This window comes from Mirounga angustirostris, unplaced genomic scaffold (assembly GCF_029215605.1).
Source record: "Mirounga angustirostris isolate CCGP_5_RB_7025 unplaced genomic scaffold, mMirAng1.0.hap1 SCAF_8, whole genome shotgun sequence".
In the NCBI taxonomy this organism is placed as follows: Eukaryota; Metazoa; Chordata; class Mammalia; order Carnivora; family Phocidae; genus Mirounga; species Mirounga angustirostris.
The window spans coordinates 1,714,366-1,729,618 of NW_026991716.1; the positions used below are offsets into that span (position 1 = coordinate 1,714,366).

Consider the following 15,253-nt stretch of genomic DNA (forward strand, 5'->3'; position numbering starts at 1 on the left):
AGAAAAGCTCAATTCTGTAGTATTTTAATTTTTAAAAAGTGTTTACTACATGTGTATGATGAATTCTAACTTTCCCATTTGGAATATACAGAGAAATAGAAAAGGTGAGACTCACTCCCTTTTCATTACCTAAATACACTGTTGACATTTTATTACTTCCAACTTTTAATATTTTGTCTGTTTTAGTTATTATATTCTAAAAATACTTTTATAGGCTGTTTAACATTTAAATGTATTAAAAACTTTTCATCTTATTATAAGCCTTTCATAAGAATAAATTACATCTACACATTGTTTGCGATAATAAATAGTACCTTACAGAAGAGTTGGAACGTTGACATCAGATACATCAGGCTCGATGCTGGACACAACTGATGTTCAACAAATGGCAGCCATGATGTCAGAGTTTGCAAAGGACTTTTCCTTTTGCTACATCACTTAATTAATTTATAATGGGTATTTCTATCTCACAACACACTTTTTCCTCTTTAGGAGGAATGGGTAAATTACATGCTTCCCAGAGAGGCCAAGCATGAATTCTTTAAAAAAAAATATTTATTTATTTATTTATTTATTTAGAGAATGGGGAGAGCGCAGGCGCATGCACCAGCCAGGGTGGTGGGGTGGGGGCAGAGGGAGAGAGAGAATATTAAGCAGGCTCCACACCCAGCACCTAACTGACTCGGGGCTTGGCTCAATTTCATGACCCTGAGATCATGACCTGAGCCAAAATCAAGAGTCAGATGCTTGACCCACTGTGCCACCCAGGGGCCCCACCAGAAATGTATTCTTGCTCCTGGGGGAGAATCCTCCTGCTTGGCTGGTTTTGTTAAGAAGGCAGAGTCCAGGCTGAGCAGGGTTGAACAGTCTTTTTCTTTTTCTTCTTTTTTTTTTTTTTAAAGATTTTATTTATTTATTTGAGAGAGAGAGAGCAGGGTCAGAGGGAGAAGCAGACTCCCTGCCGAGCAGGGAGCCTGATGCGGGACTCGATCCCTGGACTCCAGGATCATGACCTGAGCCGAAGGCAGTCGCCCAACCAACTGAGCCACCCAGGCGCCCTGAACAGTCTTTTTCTATACCTAAGGAGAAGTGTCCTGTGTCCCAACACTCAGAGACCCATGCAGGGCCAGGGTCCTGAGTGATACAAACAAACAGCAGCGAACTCAGATTTGGGTGAGGGCCTTTCATATTAGGCATTTGTCCTACATGGCATGGAAATGAAGGGTGGATTCATACTCAGTGCTCCCACCTCCAGCCTCTCAACCTCCACATTTCTTTCATTTTTAAAAAAATATTTTATTTGCTTTATTAGCTTGAGAGAAAGCAAGAGAGCAAGAGACAGAGCATAGAGGGAGAGAGAGAGAAGCAGACTCCCTGCTCAGCAGAGAGCCCGACGTGGAGCCCAATCCCAGGACCCGGATCATGCCTTGAACTTAACTGTCTGAGCCACCAGGCGTCCCTCCACTGACATTTCTTTAAATCATGCTTTCTCACCTCATGTTTTCACTACCTTTGCTTTGGCTTCCTGTCTGCAGTGTTTTCCTGGCGTCTCTGGCCTTTCTCCTTCCCTCCGTTTATCCCAGACCTTCCCATATTCATAGCTTTTTCTTCTCACCTCTCCCCAGTCTCCCGTTTGGGCCTCATCCCACAGCCTTCCCACAGCTGCTCCTGTCACTGAATGCTTCAGATCTCCAAGCTTCTCTTTCTGAGCTGCACCTCCGCTTTCAGCCCCAGGCCTTCTAACTCTGACGTGAGGGTCGAGCCCCATCACGTGTGTTGTGCTCTCATCTCACCCAAAGGACTAGTCTCCACGGGTTTCACCTGGAGCGGCTGCAGGTGACTTTCAATAATTACCTATACGTTCTATCTAAGGAAGATTTTAAAGGGGCTTTCCTCTACCTTCAGGTGCACAAGCACACACTTTTAAACTTATTTTTTAATCTAAATCTTCAAGCTGTTGTTAGCAGAAAGCCCTTTTCTTCAGAGAAAATCTTATTGGGGGACGGAGCTCTTGGTGGCAAGCTGGCCTGGAACCCACAAGCCCCTGAGAAGCCCTTAGGGCAGGACGGGCTCCCCCAGGTGGAGGAGCAGGGAGCACAGGGAGACCCCAGGAAGCTGTGTGGCAGTGGACTGCGTCTAAACACACAGCAGTGATAATCTGTTCAACTCTTGCCTTGTGGGAATATGCCATCTAGTGTTGCCACAGCATGCATTTTTTAAGAGAATCCAGAAAGTCATATTTTATGTGAAATCGACAGATTTTTAAAAAATTGGGGCACCTGGGTAGCACAGTCAGTCGGGCATCTGATTCTTGATTTTGGCTCAGGTCATGATCTCAGGGTGGTGATATCGAGCCCTGTTTCAGGCTCTGAGCTCAGCAGGGAATCTGCTTGAGGATTCTCTCTCTCCCTCTGCCCCTCCTCCTGCTCATGCTCTCTCTAAAGAAATAAACAAAATGTTTTAAAAAAATCTACTCACTGGGGCACCTGGGTAGTGCAGTCAGTTGGGCGTCTGATTCTTGATTTTGGCTCAGGTCATGATCTCAGGGTCATGAGATCGAGCCCTGCGTTGGGCTCCGTGCTCAGTGCAGTCTGCTTGGAACTCTCCCTCTCCAAATAAATAAACCTTAAAAAAATAGCTTTAAAAATTTGAAAAATTTTATATATTATTGAAGAAAATAGCATTTGGGAAAAATACATGTGTAGGCCAAATACAGCCCACTGGCCCGTTTGCCATCTCTGGTGGAAGATGTGAAGGGTCACTGGAATGTGCATGATCCTCCTGCTGACTTTCCTATCTGCACAAATCGTTCATCCCAGATTACAGAGTGGTTTTTGTATTCACAAAGTTTTCATGTAGATAATTGATAGGCTGATGTCTCTTATCAAGTTAACCTAAAATGCAGGATTTTTTTTTTTTTATGTAGATGAGGTGTTAACTCTAAATTCACACTTCAGACAAGACCATTATCCTAACTCCAAAGAAAACAGTGGGGAGAAGGAGGGAAGGGACAGCAGCTGTCTCTACAACCCCCAAGTACATATCTCACGGATCACTGAGGTTTCCTGAGCCCTGGCTTCAGAGACGAAGTCTGGGAATGTGGAAGGACGCGCTTGTTTGGTAAGCTGTCGGGATCACCTGTCTCAGCTCCGGAAGTATTCTCAAATGACTGCGCAAACTGCAGTGGTGATCACAGAATTCCCCATGTCGCTGTCATGGGGGCGTCCCCTGCCAGCTGTGCTTTTCTGGCGTTCTGCAGGAATGAGCGCCGACAATCACCAGGGCTTCTCTCCAGTGTGGATCCGCTGATGTACAATGAGGTGTGAGCTCCGCCGGAAAGCTTTCCCACATACGTCACACTCATAGGGCTTCTCTCCAGTGTGGATTCTTCGGTGTCCCAGAAGATGTGAGCTGTAACTGAAAGCTTTCCCGCATACGTCACACTCATAAGGCCTCTCTCCACTGTGGATGCGCTGGTGTCCCACCAGGGCTGAGCTGTGGCTGAAGGCCTTCCCACACTCATCACACTCATAGGGTTTCTCCCCACTGTGGATTCTCTGGTGATGGAAGAGGCCCGAGCTCTGGCTGAAGCTTTTCCCACACTCGCTGCAGTGGTACGGCTTCTCCCCAGTGTGGACTCTCTGATGCTGAATCAGATGTGAGCTCAGACAGAAAGCCTTCCCACAGTCTCTGCACTGGTATGGCTTCTCTCCTGTGTGGGTCCTCTGGTGTCGAACAAGGCCTGAGCTGTAGTGAAAAGCTTTCCCACACTCATTGCATTGGAAAGGTTTTTCTCCAGTGTGGATCCTCTGATGCTGAACAAGGTGTGAACTGTAATAAAAGGCTTTTCCACACTCATCACACTGATAGGGTTTTAACCGGTTATGTATTCTCTGATGGTCAATAAGTTGTGAGCTCTGGATGAAAGTTTTGCCGCACACATTACATGAATAGGGTCTTTCTCCAGTGTGGATTCTTTTATGTCTAATGAGGCTTGAGTTTTGAGTGAATCTTCTCCCACATTCATCACACTTGTATCTTTTCTCAGTTGAAGTGTTTCTCTGATATCTTTTTGTCCATCCTTCCTGTTCTTGGGTCTCTCCACATTCAGGGACCTTTCCATTCATTTGGCCAGATGACTTTTTTGGAGACTCCGTATCTATAGTTAACTCCTGCTTTTGAATCAGTTCCCCTTTCCCAATTCCGATCACATCATCTGAAACAAAACGAATATCAATGACATATACAGGAAATAAAATTAAACCCATATACTAGAAGCACACAGCTTAACTATGCCAGCAAAATAGTTTTACAACATTTGAGGAAGAAAGTGGGAGACTGCAAAGGAAGAGAGGACTAGCAGTGTCTGGACTAGCAGGGCACGATTTGAGCAGAGTGGAGATTAAGTCAGGGAGGAACAAGTCAACAACAGAAGAAAAGATCTGAGATGAAAGCAGGTTCCGAAGACCAGAGTAGAGAGGGATGAAGGAACGGGACTGTGGGAGGAGCAGAAGGGAAGCCATGGGGGCCAGTGCTGATGTGGAGCTGGGAAGGAGCTCTAGGCAGGTGGCGAAGGCCTCTGGGAGACTGAAAAATGCGGGGCTGGAGTGCAGAAAAGTACCTATTTCCAGATATGCAGAACAAGGAGATCAGAGTCTAGACACATGGGGCACAAAAGGTTGTTATCATGTAGGGACAGACAGAAACCGATATGGCCCCAAAGACATCACTACTCTTCTTGCAAAGGAGAACCTGGGAGTCTGTCAAGCCTGAAGCTACACTCTGTGGACCATTGAGACTTCTCAGGCAAACAGTCACGAACACAGAGGACGGTCTTTAGCAGACCCAGACTCCCGTCTGTCCTGACCCCAGGAAAGCATGTTCCCATAATTCCCCTGCCTGACTCTCCTACAAAGGTGCCTCTGAGCAGGGTCCCAACACCCCCATCCTCCAGGGTGGGCCATGTGGCCACTTCCTCAGTGGTCAACAGTTGCTGAAAAAAAGTGAGATTGTCCCACTCAGGCATATTCTCCCTGAAGTAATCCCATTTTAGGACCCAGAGTGAAGGGCAGAATTTGTAACCATGTAGGAATAATGCAGGGAAAAGCGATATGCTTTTAAATGGGGGGGGTGGGGGGTGGTGGCAGCAATGGGAGGAAAGACAAGTATGGAGACAGCTGAAGATCCAGGAGGCGGTATACGTCAGACCTAACCCTAGGCAGAGGCACGGGCCAACTGCGCCCAAACGGGTCAGCTAAGGATACTCTGGGAGGATGGGGCGAAGGAGCCGTGGCCAAACTGCAGGTGTGAGCTCTCTGAGTGTGGAGGAGGGACAAAGTTCACTGGCACCCCACCTCAGGAAAGTGACAGCCCCCCTCGGTGTCAGGGCTCCCACTGTATGCAGGAGGAGCCTAGAAGCAATGCTGCCCAGAGTGGGAGGAGCTTTCCCTTTCTGCAGGCCTCCTTTTAGGACTGGGGCCTGTGGTAGTTCCTCACCAGACCACCTGGCCGCACTGCTGAGAAAGTTCTCCTGTTACTGGTTACATAAGGTTGTCTTAAAAGTTTGGGGCACTTTAAAACTGTTATAGCTACCTTAGATACATTTGTGTGCAGAATTCAAAGGAAAATCACACAAAGTACACATTTATGTAAGAACAGTTTTTTAGGGGCACCTGGGTGGCTCAGTCCGTTGAGCGTCCGACTCTCGATTTCAGCTCAGGTCATGATCTCGGGGTCGTGAGACTGAGCCCCGCATGGGGCCCCGCTCAGTGCAGAGTCCACTTGGAATTCTCTCTCCCCCTCTCCTCCTGCCCCTCCCCCTGCTCCTGTGCTCGCACGTGCTCTCCCTAAATATGATCTTTAAAAAAGAAAAAAAGAACATAATCTTTTAGAGCCATTAGCAAATATAAAATGTACTGTAGGATGGGATCCAAAACATCGCTGCACATAGAACAGAAAATTCGTATCAGCATTAGAAAAAACTAATGGATTATTATTAAAAAACATCACAGCGTAGAAACATAATTTCTGACTGACTGAAAAAGGTTGGGGAAGGGGTTCCCGGCTAGCTCAGCCAGTAGAGTATGTGACTGTTTTTTTTTTTTTTTTAAAGATTTTATTTATTGGGCGCCTGGGTGGCTCAGTTGGTTAAGTGACTGCCTTTGGCTCAGGTCATGGTCCTGGAGTCCTGGGATCGAGTCCCACATCGGGCTCCCTGCTCAGCAGGGAGTCTGCTTCTCCCTCTGACCCTCCTCCCTCTCATGCTCTCTGTCTCTCATTCTCTCTCTCACAAATAAATTAAAAAAAAAAAAAACTTAAAAATAAAAAGATTTTATTTATTTATTTGACAAAGAGAGACACAGCGAGAGAGGGAAAACAAGCAGGGGGAGTGGGAGAGGGAGAAGCAGGCTTCCCGTGGAGCAGGGAGCCCGCTGTGGGGCTCGAACCCAAGACCCTGGGATCATGACCTGAGCTGAAGGCAGGCGTTTAACAACTGAGCCACCCAGGCGCCCTGAGTATGTGACTCTTGATCTCGGGGTCGTGAGTTCAAGCCCCACATTGAGAGTAGAGATTACTTAAAGAAATAAAAATATTAAAAAAAAAAAAAGGTTGGGGAAGATGGTGTACTTCTAGTCAGGATGGCACAGCAACTTCATAATCTAGCTCCAAATACGTGGGGTGATAAAAGTAAAAATTAATCTATAACACATCTGTGCTGAACAAGACAAACTTCTCTGTGGATCAGAAAGGAAACAAAAGCACAGAATCGTAGCTACAGTTGCAGCCATGGGCCTGCTGGGCTCCAGAGAGGGACGGAGACGGTGGCCCACAGGAAAATGGGGAGTCTGGGTGGGACTCCCAGGCGCGCACACACGAGCACGTGGACGGCTCTGCGACCAAGAAGCCCGTCAGGCCACCTGGAAGCCTGTGATGACACTGACGGGGTGTGTGTGATCACGGGAGCCTTGGTGTGGGTGTGGGGTCGGGGAGAAGGAGCCACAGAACGGCTCAGCAAGGAAGGAGAGAATGTACAGCAGATGAGAAAGAACTCAGAATGAGCCCAGAGATGAAAATTTCAAAACACGTGAACAGAATGCTAAGAAAGATGGTTAACAAAATCACCACCTGGAACATGAATTCAATCCAGATGCAATTATTCTCATCAAAAAGCCTGAAAAGATGAAAGATACCTGAAAGAGGTAAGTGATGACAGTGTCCATGGCACATAAACATGGAATTATGAAATAAAATCAGTAAAAATGAAACAAGAAAAGATGATATAAAAACTGAATAGGAATTTTAGAAATGGACAAACTGGAGATGGAATAAATTGGAATGTAACAGGACTCCGCTGGGATGTACCACAGAGACAAAGGCCTAAAGGATATGAAAAAGTAGTTCAGCGAAGTGAATAGATTGATAAATACGTTCTAACCAGCATCTTCTGGGAGTCCCTGAAGAAAATACATAAAGAATAAAAAAACCCGTTATGTAAAGAACCGATAGCTGAGAATTTTCCAGAAGTGAAGAAAAACATGGGTTCTTAGCAACAGGACATTTATGGACCAAGCAAGATGAGTAAAAATAAAACCCTATCAGCACACACGTTTTAGTGAAACTTCACATCATAAAGGCTAAGAGTAAATAGAAATGCTATTAATGAGAAAAGATGGTATCCCTAAAAAAATAAAAAAGGCATTTAGACACTGATAATATAGCACACCACAAAAGCTAGAAGACTAGCTACTAGAAGTAGTAGTGCCCGCAAGACCTTCCAAATGCTGAAGAAGAAAATGGTCAGTCCGAATTTTACTCTAGCTCAAGTGTGAGTAAAAAGGGAGGAAAGGGGCGCCTGGCTGGCTCAGTTGGTGCAGCGTCCAACTCTTGATCTCAGGGTCGTGAGTTCAAGCCCGGTGTTGGGCGTGGAGCCTACTTAAAAAAAAAAAAAAATATATATATATATATATATATATATATGTTAAAAAAAAGGAGGGGAGGGCAAAATAAGCGTATTTTCAGACATGCAAAGACTAAGTCTACACCCAAAGAACCTAAGATAATTATTAAAGAATGAACTTCAATAAGAGTGAACCCAGAGGAAAGGTGTTGGCCCAGAGAATGGTGCCTTTAATAACTGATAAAGTACATCAGGAATTTAATAAACTTGCTATGAAAGAAAAAAACTGATTTCAACTTTTAAAGAGAAACTGGTTTCTATGAATGACCAACTATAATCTAGGGTGCCTAGGGTTGATAGAGTCTAGTTCCTGAGTTACAGGAGAATTTTATTTTATTAATTTATTTATCCTAGTTATAGGCAAAATTTAAAAAGCCCATGAAAATAATGGAATTTAAATTCCTCCGATTCCCATAGAACCCAGAGGTAGGTCTCATATAGCCTGAAAGTTAAAGACGTACTGACTCCTTACCTGCACCCACAAAGCGCTTGTGTTCTGGCCCCTGACCTCTCCTTCTCTCTGCTCTTCTGCCTCTCTCTTCATGCTCCAGTCACACTGGCCTTCTTTCAAACCCACCTCTTTCCCACCTGTTTTTGTACATGCTCTTAGGCCTACATTGCTTTCCCTTCTACAACTCACCTGGCTAATTTCTACTCTACTCTACTCATGTTACTTCCTCAAAAGGGCCTTCTCTGACTACCTTCTTCTTCCCCCATCTACAATCTGTTATGGTACATTTATTTTGTAAGCTCCGTGAAAGCAAGGGTCACGTCTGCTTTATTCACTATACCCAGTGCCTTGCATGGTGCCTGGCACAGAGTAAGTATTCAATATATATGTGTTCAATGATGAATGATTCTAAGGTCTCCAGGGGAGCCATATGACCCAAGTGTCAACACTAACCACAATCCTGTTGGTGCTGAGGGTCCTGAGATTCACCCGTAAGCTGGATCTCCATGGGTTGAGGCTGGAGAGATGTTGCTTCCTTAGCTGGGTCCAGAGGCTCTGATGTCTCAGAAAGCACTTCCTGTGCACAGGTCTGGGTTGAAACCTGAGAAAAAGCAGGCTCATTTGGGCATCTGAAGGGCCCACAGTCTACATGATCCCGAGAGCCCATAAAGGATCAGCCTGCATGCCCACTCCCAACCATCCCTGCACTGAGCACAGGTCCCTTTCTACCTGCTGGTCTGGTTCATCCAATTCCTTCTCCAGATCTTCCAGCGCAGCCACGGCCTCCTCCCCGCTCTCTGGGTGCTGCTCCCGCACCCAGGCCTGCAGCTCCTCGGGCAGGATGGTCAGAAACTGCTCCAGCACCAGCAAGTCCAACATCTGCTCCTTGCTGTGTATCTCAGGTCTTAACCACTCACAGCAGAACACCCAGAGCTGGCTCAAGGCCTCACGGGGTCCAGGAGTCTCCTTGTAGCAGAACTGTCGGAAGCGCTGGCGGAATAGCTCCTGGCTGTTTGGGCTGCTCTCCTGTGGGCCAGATCCCTGAACCTTGGCAGGACCTTTTTTGTTGTCTACTCTGAAGAGGCCCTCTGGCTCTTCAGGAGCCAGTGGAAGTAACACTGCAGCCATTCCAGCTCCAATGGTCAGAGAGGACGATAACGAGGGTTATCTTTCAGGGAACACTCCTAAGGTTATAGAAACCACAGTTAAAAAGATAGACCCACACACGCTGATTAAATGCTTGAACTTACTAAGTCTAATGTTTCTGTTTCAGAAGAGCAAGAAGGCTTGACCCAAATTAAAAAAAACATGTTTAAGTAATTCAAACCTTTTTCTAAGTAGAGGGAATGTTTGTCAAGAAAGAGCATTTTTCATTATATTGAGACTATTGTTGGACCCCTGCTTTCCAAAAATAACACCAAAACAATCCATTGATAAGGGCAAGCTGAATTTATTCTTAAGAATGCTAGCACTACCTTGACAGAGTTACTTAGTAGTACTTCTCCCAAGGAGGAAGGCAAAGTCAGGATATTTATGAGGTTTCAGGGGTTTAAGACAGATCTTTCAAAGCAGAATGAGGTTTGGAGAAGGATCATGACAACAGTTTAGAACTGATGAACACAACAAGGTGAAGGTTTTCAGCTGAAGGTTTCAAAAAGTCTGGATCAAAAAGTTGGGAGTCTGATAGTCATTCAGGTGGATTTTTTGAGGGGTAATTTCTTGAAACATATGATTATTTGCAACTTTATCTTCTAGGGCAAGAATTTCCTGGAATAGTGTCATGTTGATAAAGATAGTGGAATAGCGTCATATCTAGTGTAGACAAATGAACAGTAAAGTCACCTTAACCTAGGGAGGCAGTAGGCTGCGTGGGTGTAGATGGTTTCAGTTTTCCACGGAATAGCAGACTTAGCAGGGCCTGTCTGTTGAAACGTGGACCACCTCATCAGCATGGCGGGCCGCGGGGAAGGACGTGGGCTGTGGATTCCGAAGACCTAGGCTTGAATCGTGTCGTGTTCCCCTATGCGTAGTGGCTTAACCCCTCCAAACCTGTACTTCCCCCTCTGTAAAAATCTTACCTTTCTTCCTAACGTATTGTTTTGAAATACTCTTGAATTTGAAGAAATCTCCCCAAATGGTGCAGACGAGTCCCTGGGCCCTTCACCCAGCTTCCCTAGCGCTAATTACTCGCACAACCGCGGCACAGGTAGCAAGACCAGGAAAGGAGCCGGCGAACTAAACCTTGCCCGTAGGGTTGCTCTGAGAGTGGGTGCGGACGGGACGGCGCTAGATTCAGAGCTCGCCCCCGGCGGCACCTCGGAACCGCGCCACTGCTCGCCGCGACCCCGCCGCCTGGGCGCTGGCTTCGGAGCCCTGCCTCGGTCTCCCGGCACCGAGCTCAGGGCCGCGCAGCGCGGCCCCTCGCGCGTGGCGTGCGCGCCTCTCACCTGCCGCCCCTCGGCATCCTCCACGCCCCCGAAGGTGTGTCTCCCGGCCCCAAGGATTAGGGGAGGGCTTAGTGAGCCGGTTTGGGGGTCCCTCAGGGCGCGGGACACGGGGACTCGCAGCGTCCACGTCTTCCAAGGACGAGACAGCACGGCGGTCCCGGCTCGGGCGCTCTGGCTGTGCGTCCCCAGGCCGCAGGGACCCGGACTCCGGGGAGGCGGGCCGAGCCGGGCCGCGGCCCCGAGCCGCCCGGACGCAGCCCCCCCCCCCCCAGGCCCGGCCCGGCCCGGCCGCTTCCGGCGGGACCAGCGATCCCCGCGCGCCGGGGGCGCGGCGGCCCGTCGGGACGCGAGGGGCGGGGCCGCCGGGGAGGAGGGGTCGCGCGCGGCGACTCGCGCCCCGGCCCCCCGCCGCGGCCTGTGCCCTCCGGCCGAGCGCCGGCAGCGCGGACCCACCTGCGCGGCGCGGCGGACGGCCGCCCGCCCGCCCGCCCGCAGGGGACGCTGAGGCCTCCGTGCCGGGCGCTGCGCCGTGCGCCCCGCTGTCAGCCCGGGAGCCCGCTCGGGGCCGCTCCGCCCCGGATTCCTGCCGCGCGGCACGCGGGGCGCCGCGAGAGTGACGTCATTCCTGGGCTTCTGTGCGTCCCGACCCCGCGGAGCCGGGGGCGCCGCGACCCTTCCACGCGTGTGCGGCAGGCCGCGCGCCGGGAGGCTCCGGCCGAGCGGCCGGTGCTCAGCAGCTTCGGCTCCGAGGCGGCGGGACTTGCCGCTGGAGTCCGCAGTTCTCCGGTTACTGGGTGAGCTCTTCTGAGGTCACGTCCTCACGGATCGGGAAGGACGGCGCTCCGTAGACTTGTTCTAAGAACCGGGGAATACCGCGTTGCCGCACAGCGCTTGGAAACTTGGTACTTTCGTACGGGCTGCAGTAAAAGCCACTTAGCAACGGGATTTCTTACCGTGTTCTAGGCAGAGAGCTCCTTGGGGCTGTCCTCTCCAGTTTGCATCGCTGGCTACTGTGTCTTGTGCAGAGGGGCACGCCCTTCGTTCCAGGGTTCAGATGAGCTCCTGCGTGAGGGGTGCGGAGAACGAGTGTTACAGGCACTTCAAAAGTTTCCTTAAGAAAATTGAAATCCCGGGCGCCTGGGTGGCTCAGTCGTTAAGCGACTGCCTTCGGCTCAGGTCACGATCCCAGGGTCCTGGGATCGAGCCCCGCATCGGGCTCCCTGCTCTGCGGGAGGCCTGCTTCTCCCTCTGCCCCCCCCCCCCGTCTCTCATGAATAAATAAATAAAATTAAAAAAAAAAAGAAAAAAAAATTGAAATCCCAGGTAGAGAACAGGGCGCTGGAAAATACAAGAAGCTTCCACTCCGCCAGTTCTTCCAGTTGGTGGAGGAGTGGGAAGCGGAGAACCACCGATGCGCTTTGCTAACTTACAGGACTAGCAGAGAACCTGCCTAAAGGGAGCAAATGAGTAAGACTTCAGTGTTGAGGCGGCACACATAGATGACCTGTGACAAAGCAGATCACCCTTGTAAGAACGGAGACATATTGGAAAGGTGGTTATGACTGAACTGAAGACTGATGGTAGAAGAGTGAGGTTGGTGTTGAGGGTCTTGCAGAGTTTGAGATACGTGAGAATGAGCATCTGCCGCGGTGGGCAAGGAGCTCAGGTTAGAGAAGGAAAGTCTCTAGCTTTCTTTCAGCTCCTCTAAATCCTCTGTGCTGTACTGAGCCACTTGCTCCAAGACAGATGTCCTTTAGCTGGATTTGATTGCTCTTCTTTGATTTTGCTTTCTTCCTTTTCAATTCGGCTCTTTCTTATGGGGTACCCAGGCTGCCCTCACCAAAGGCAGAAGTATTATTTCTGGAATCTTACCAGCATCTGGATGGCAGGGATCTGTCCTGTCTTTCTTTGTATTATCTGTTGAGTTGTATTAAATGCTTAGTAAATATGTTTTTACTTGGTTGGTTGGTATTAAAGCCTGAAAAATTTAAGGCCATTTTGGAGGGAAAATCTGTATAGCTTTACAAAAGCATTACCTAAGCCTAAGATTTTATTTTGCGGTGTTGTAATGACGTCTTAGACAAAACAAGGGTATGTGACAGTTTTATCAGGGAAATGTTAAATTTTCCCTGCCTTAGGAATTCTCCCAGAACACTCAGTGGAATCTTCCTGAACCCTATCTCTATTCAAGATCAGGATGACTAAGGAGTTGAAGACTTTAGCAAACTGATCCCTAAGACAGTCTCCAAAAGCCAAATAACCTCTATTAGTAAAAGAAGGGGGCCAGACTAGGGTGTAAGAATCTTGGCAGCAGTGGAATAGGTCTATTGACCAGAAATTCTGCCAATGCTTTAGGTAGTAATGTTAGCAGGAAACGAATGTCTGGGCCCCCAAAATCTCTGAGCTAACTCTAGGAATGTTGCTGTTAGAGGCTGAGGTCCAAAATACACATTAAGGGGGCGCCTGGGTGGCTCAGTTGGTTAAGCGACTGCCTTCGGCTCAGGTCATGATCCTGGAGTCCCTGGATGGAGTCCCGCATCGGGTTCCCTGCTCAGCAGGGAGTCTGCTTATCCCTCTGACCCTCCCCCCTCTCATGTGCTCTCTCTCAAATAAATAAATAAAATCTTTTAAAAAAAAAAAAAGATACACATTAAGGAGCAGATTATAAAGGTGCTGGAACAGTTCTTGATCATCCTGTCCAAAGAGCTCTAGGCTTGTGTGCGTGAGAAACATCCATAATGTGGAGGAAGTGAGCATGCTAGGAGGCTTTAGGGAAAGAGTTTGATGAGATTTCAATCAGAATTGAAAAGGAAGAAAGCAAAATCAAAGATTTAATGATACTGGGTGAGAAAAGAGTTGCAATCTGGGTAGGACAGTGAGGATGGTGGGGAGGGGACATAGATGCACAATTGGAATGAGTAGATCATTACTGAGATAAAATCTTCCCTGTGGTTCCAAGTCTGTCTCTTACTTCTTGCTGTTTTCCATTGCTTGAAGACTAGATGAGCTTCTGGTTCCTAGGTCTCCTGCTCTGTTTCCCTTGGTTATACTACTTGTGATTTATAAGTTCTATTTCCAATTCCCAGTGTGGTTCCCTCACAAGCTCAACTGTATCTAGTTTTCTCCAGGTCCCAGCTTGTTGCCTTTGACAGGTAATGTTTTTAAAGAGAATAGTGGGCCACAGGTCTTGGAGTTTCCAACTCTGGCTTATGGAAACACAGCTTTGCTGTCAGTCTTAGAGATTCAGTCCCCTGCTGGAAGGAGGTAAGAAGCACAATTTACCTTGAATTCACCTTTGGTCAGATCATCTTTCCAGAGTACTTCTCCTGACATCCATTTTGTATTTGTCAAAGGTGTAGTTGGGAATTTAAAACTGGATACTTTTGCCCTGGTCTGGGGAGGTCAGTGAAGGTTTCCTGGGAGTCACTGAGCTTTAAATGGACAGTGGGCCTTAGAACAGAAAGGTAAGGAGAATCATATGGGGAGGAAGAATTTAGAAAATTGAGTGGTCTGTATATGTCCACCATCAAACTGACTAAAATGTAACAAACATTTACATAATAAACTCATCAGCCTTAATGAGAGTTATTGTATCTGCAGAGAACAGTGAAAACTTGTTGAAATGTGGAAACTGGACTCTCTCACTGGCTTAATAACTTCTAGCACCCCAGCCTTAAGGTGTTTGTGACTCATCAAATGAGAAACAGAGACATGGATCCTTGGAGTCCCTTGTGCTGACTTGAAATGTTGAGGATCTTCTGTATTTAGTAAATTCTCAAATCACTGTAGATCTGTCTCCACCCTCCTTAGTAAAATCTGTCGGTGGCTTGTTTCAGGATCAGCTTCAGTATTGAATCGGACTTTCCTGATGGTTTCTATTTTTTTCTTTTTAAAGATTTTATTTATTTATTTGACAGAGAGAGACACAGCGAGAGAGGGAACACAAGCAGGGGGAGTGGGAGAGGGAGAAGCAGGCTTCCCGCAGAGCAGGGAGCCCGATGCGGGGCTCGATCCCAGGACCCTGGGATCATGACCTGAGCCAAAGGCAGACACTTAACGACTGAGCCAAGTGCCCCCTGATGGTTTCTATTTGCCTGCTTATTCTTTTCTCGATTTCGTTCAATCATATTATTATCAATGGCCATTGTTCCCACTTTCTCCAGTCCACTCTCTGTCCCTCCTCCATCCCTCACATAATGTTGCATTGACCTATGGTGATGGATTTACTCTAACACTTCATAGCTAATTCACTACTATTTCTGTTCATTCAGCTTCCAATTCCACATTTTCTTTGATTCTCCTTTTGATTCTTAGCATTCTTTTCTCATCCTTGTAATGAGTAGAATAATCTAGTAAAGAGGAAATAAGTTTGGAATCAGAATATCTGGTACTGGAGTC

General features: G+C 47.7%; 1 protein-coding gene across 7 annotated transcripts in view; it reads right to left on the reverse strand.

Moving 5' to 3' along the window:
• The window catches only part of LOC123837354 (zinc finger and SCAN domain-containing protein 16-like), a 30,488-nt gene that overhangs the window by 5,987 nt on the left and 9,248 nt on the right, over positions 1-15,253 (reverse strand). For 2 of the 7 annotated variants that reach the window (XR_010413862.1, XR_010413863.1), the window contains exons 1-4: positions 10,856-11,154; positions 9,138-9,592; positions 8,862-9,009; positions 3,139-4,216 (exon numbers count right to left, since the gene is read on the reverse strand). Coding sequence is in view for 5 of the 7 variants with exons in the window: in XM_045866235.3 (XP_045722191.2) it covers positions 3,276-4,216; positions 8,862-9,009; positions 9,138-9,536 (1,488 nt within the window). In the remaining 2 variants the exon portion in view is untranslated. The other 5 variants (XM_045866235.3, XM_045866234.3, XM_064598405.1 and 2 more) reach the window with 5 other exon arrangements.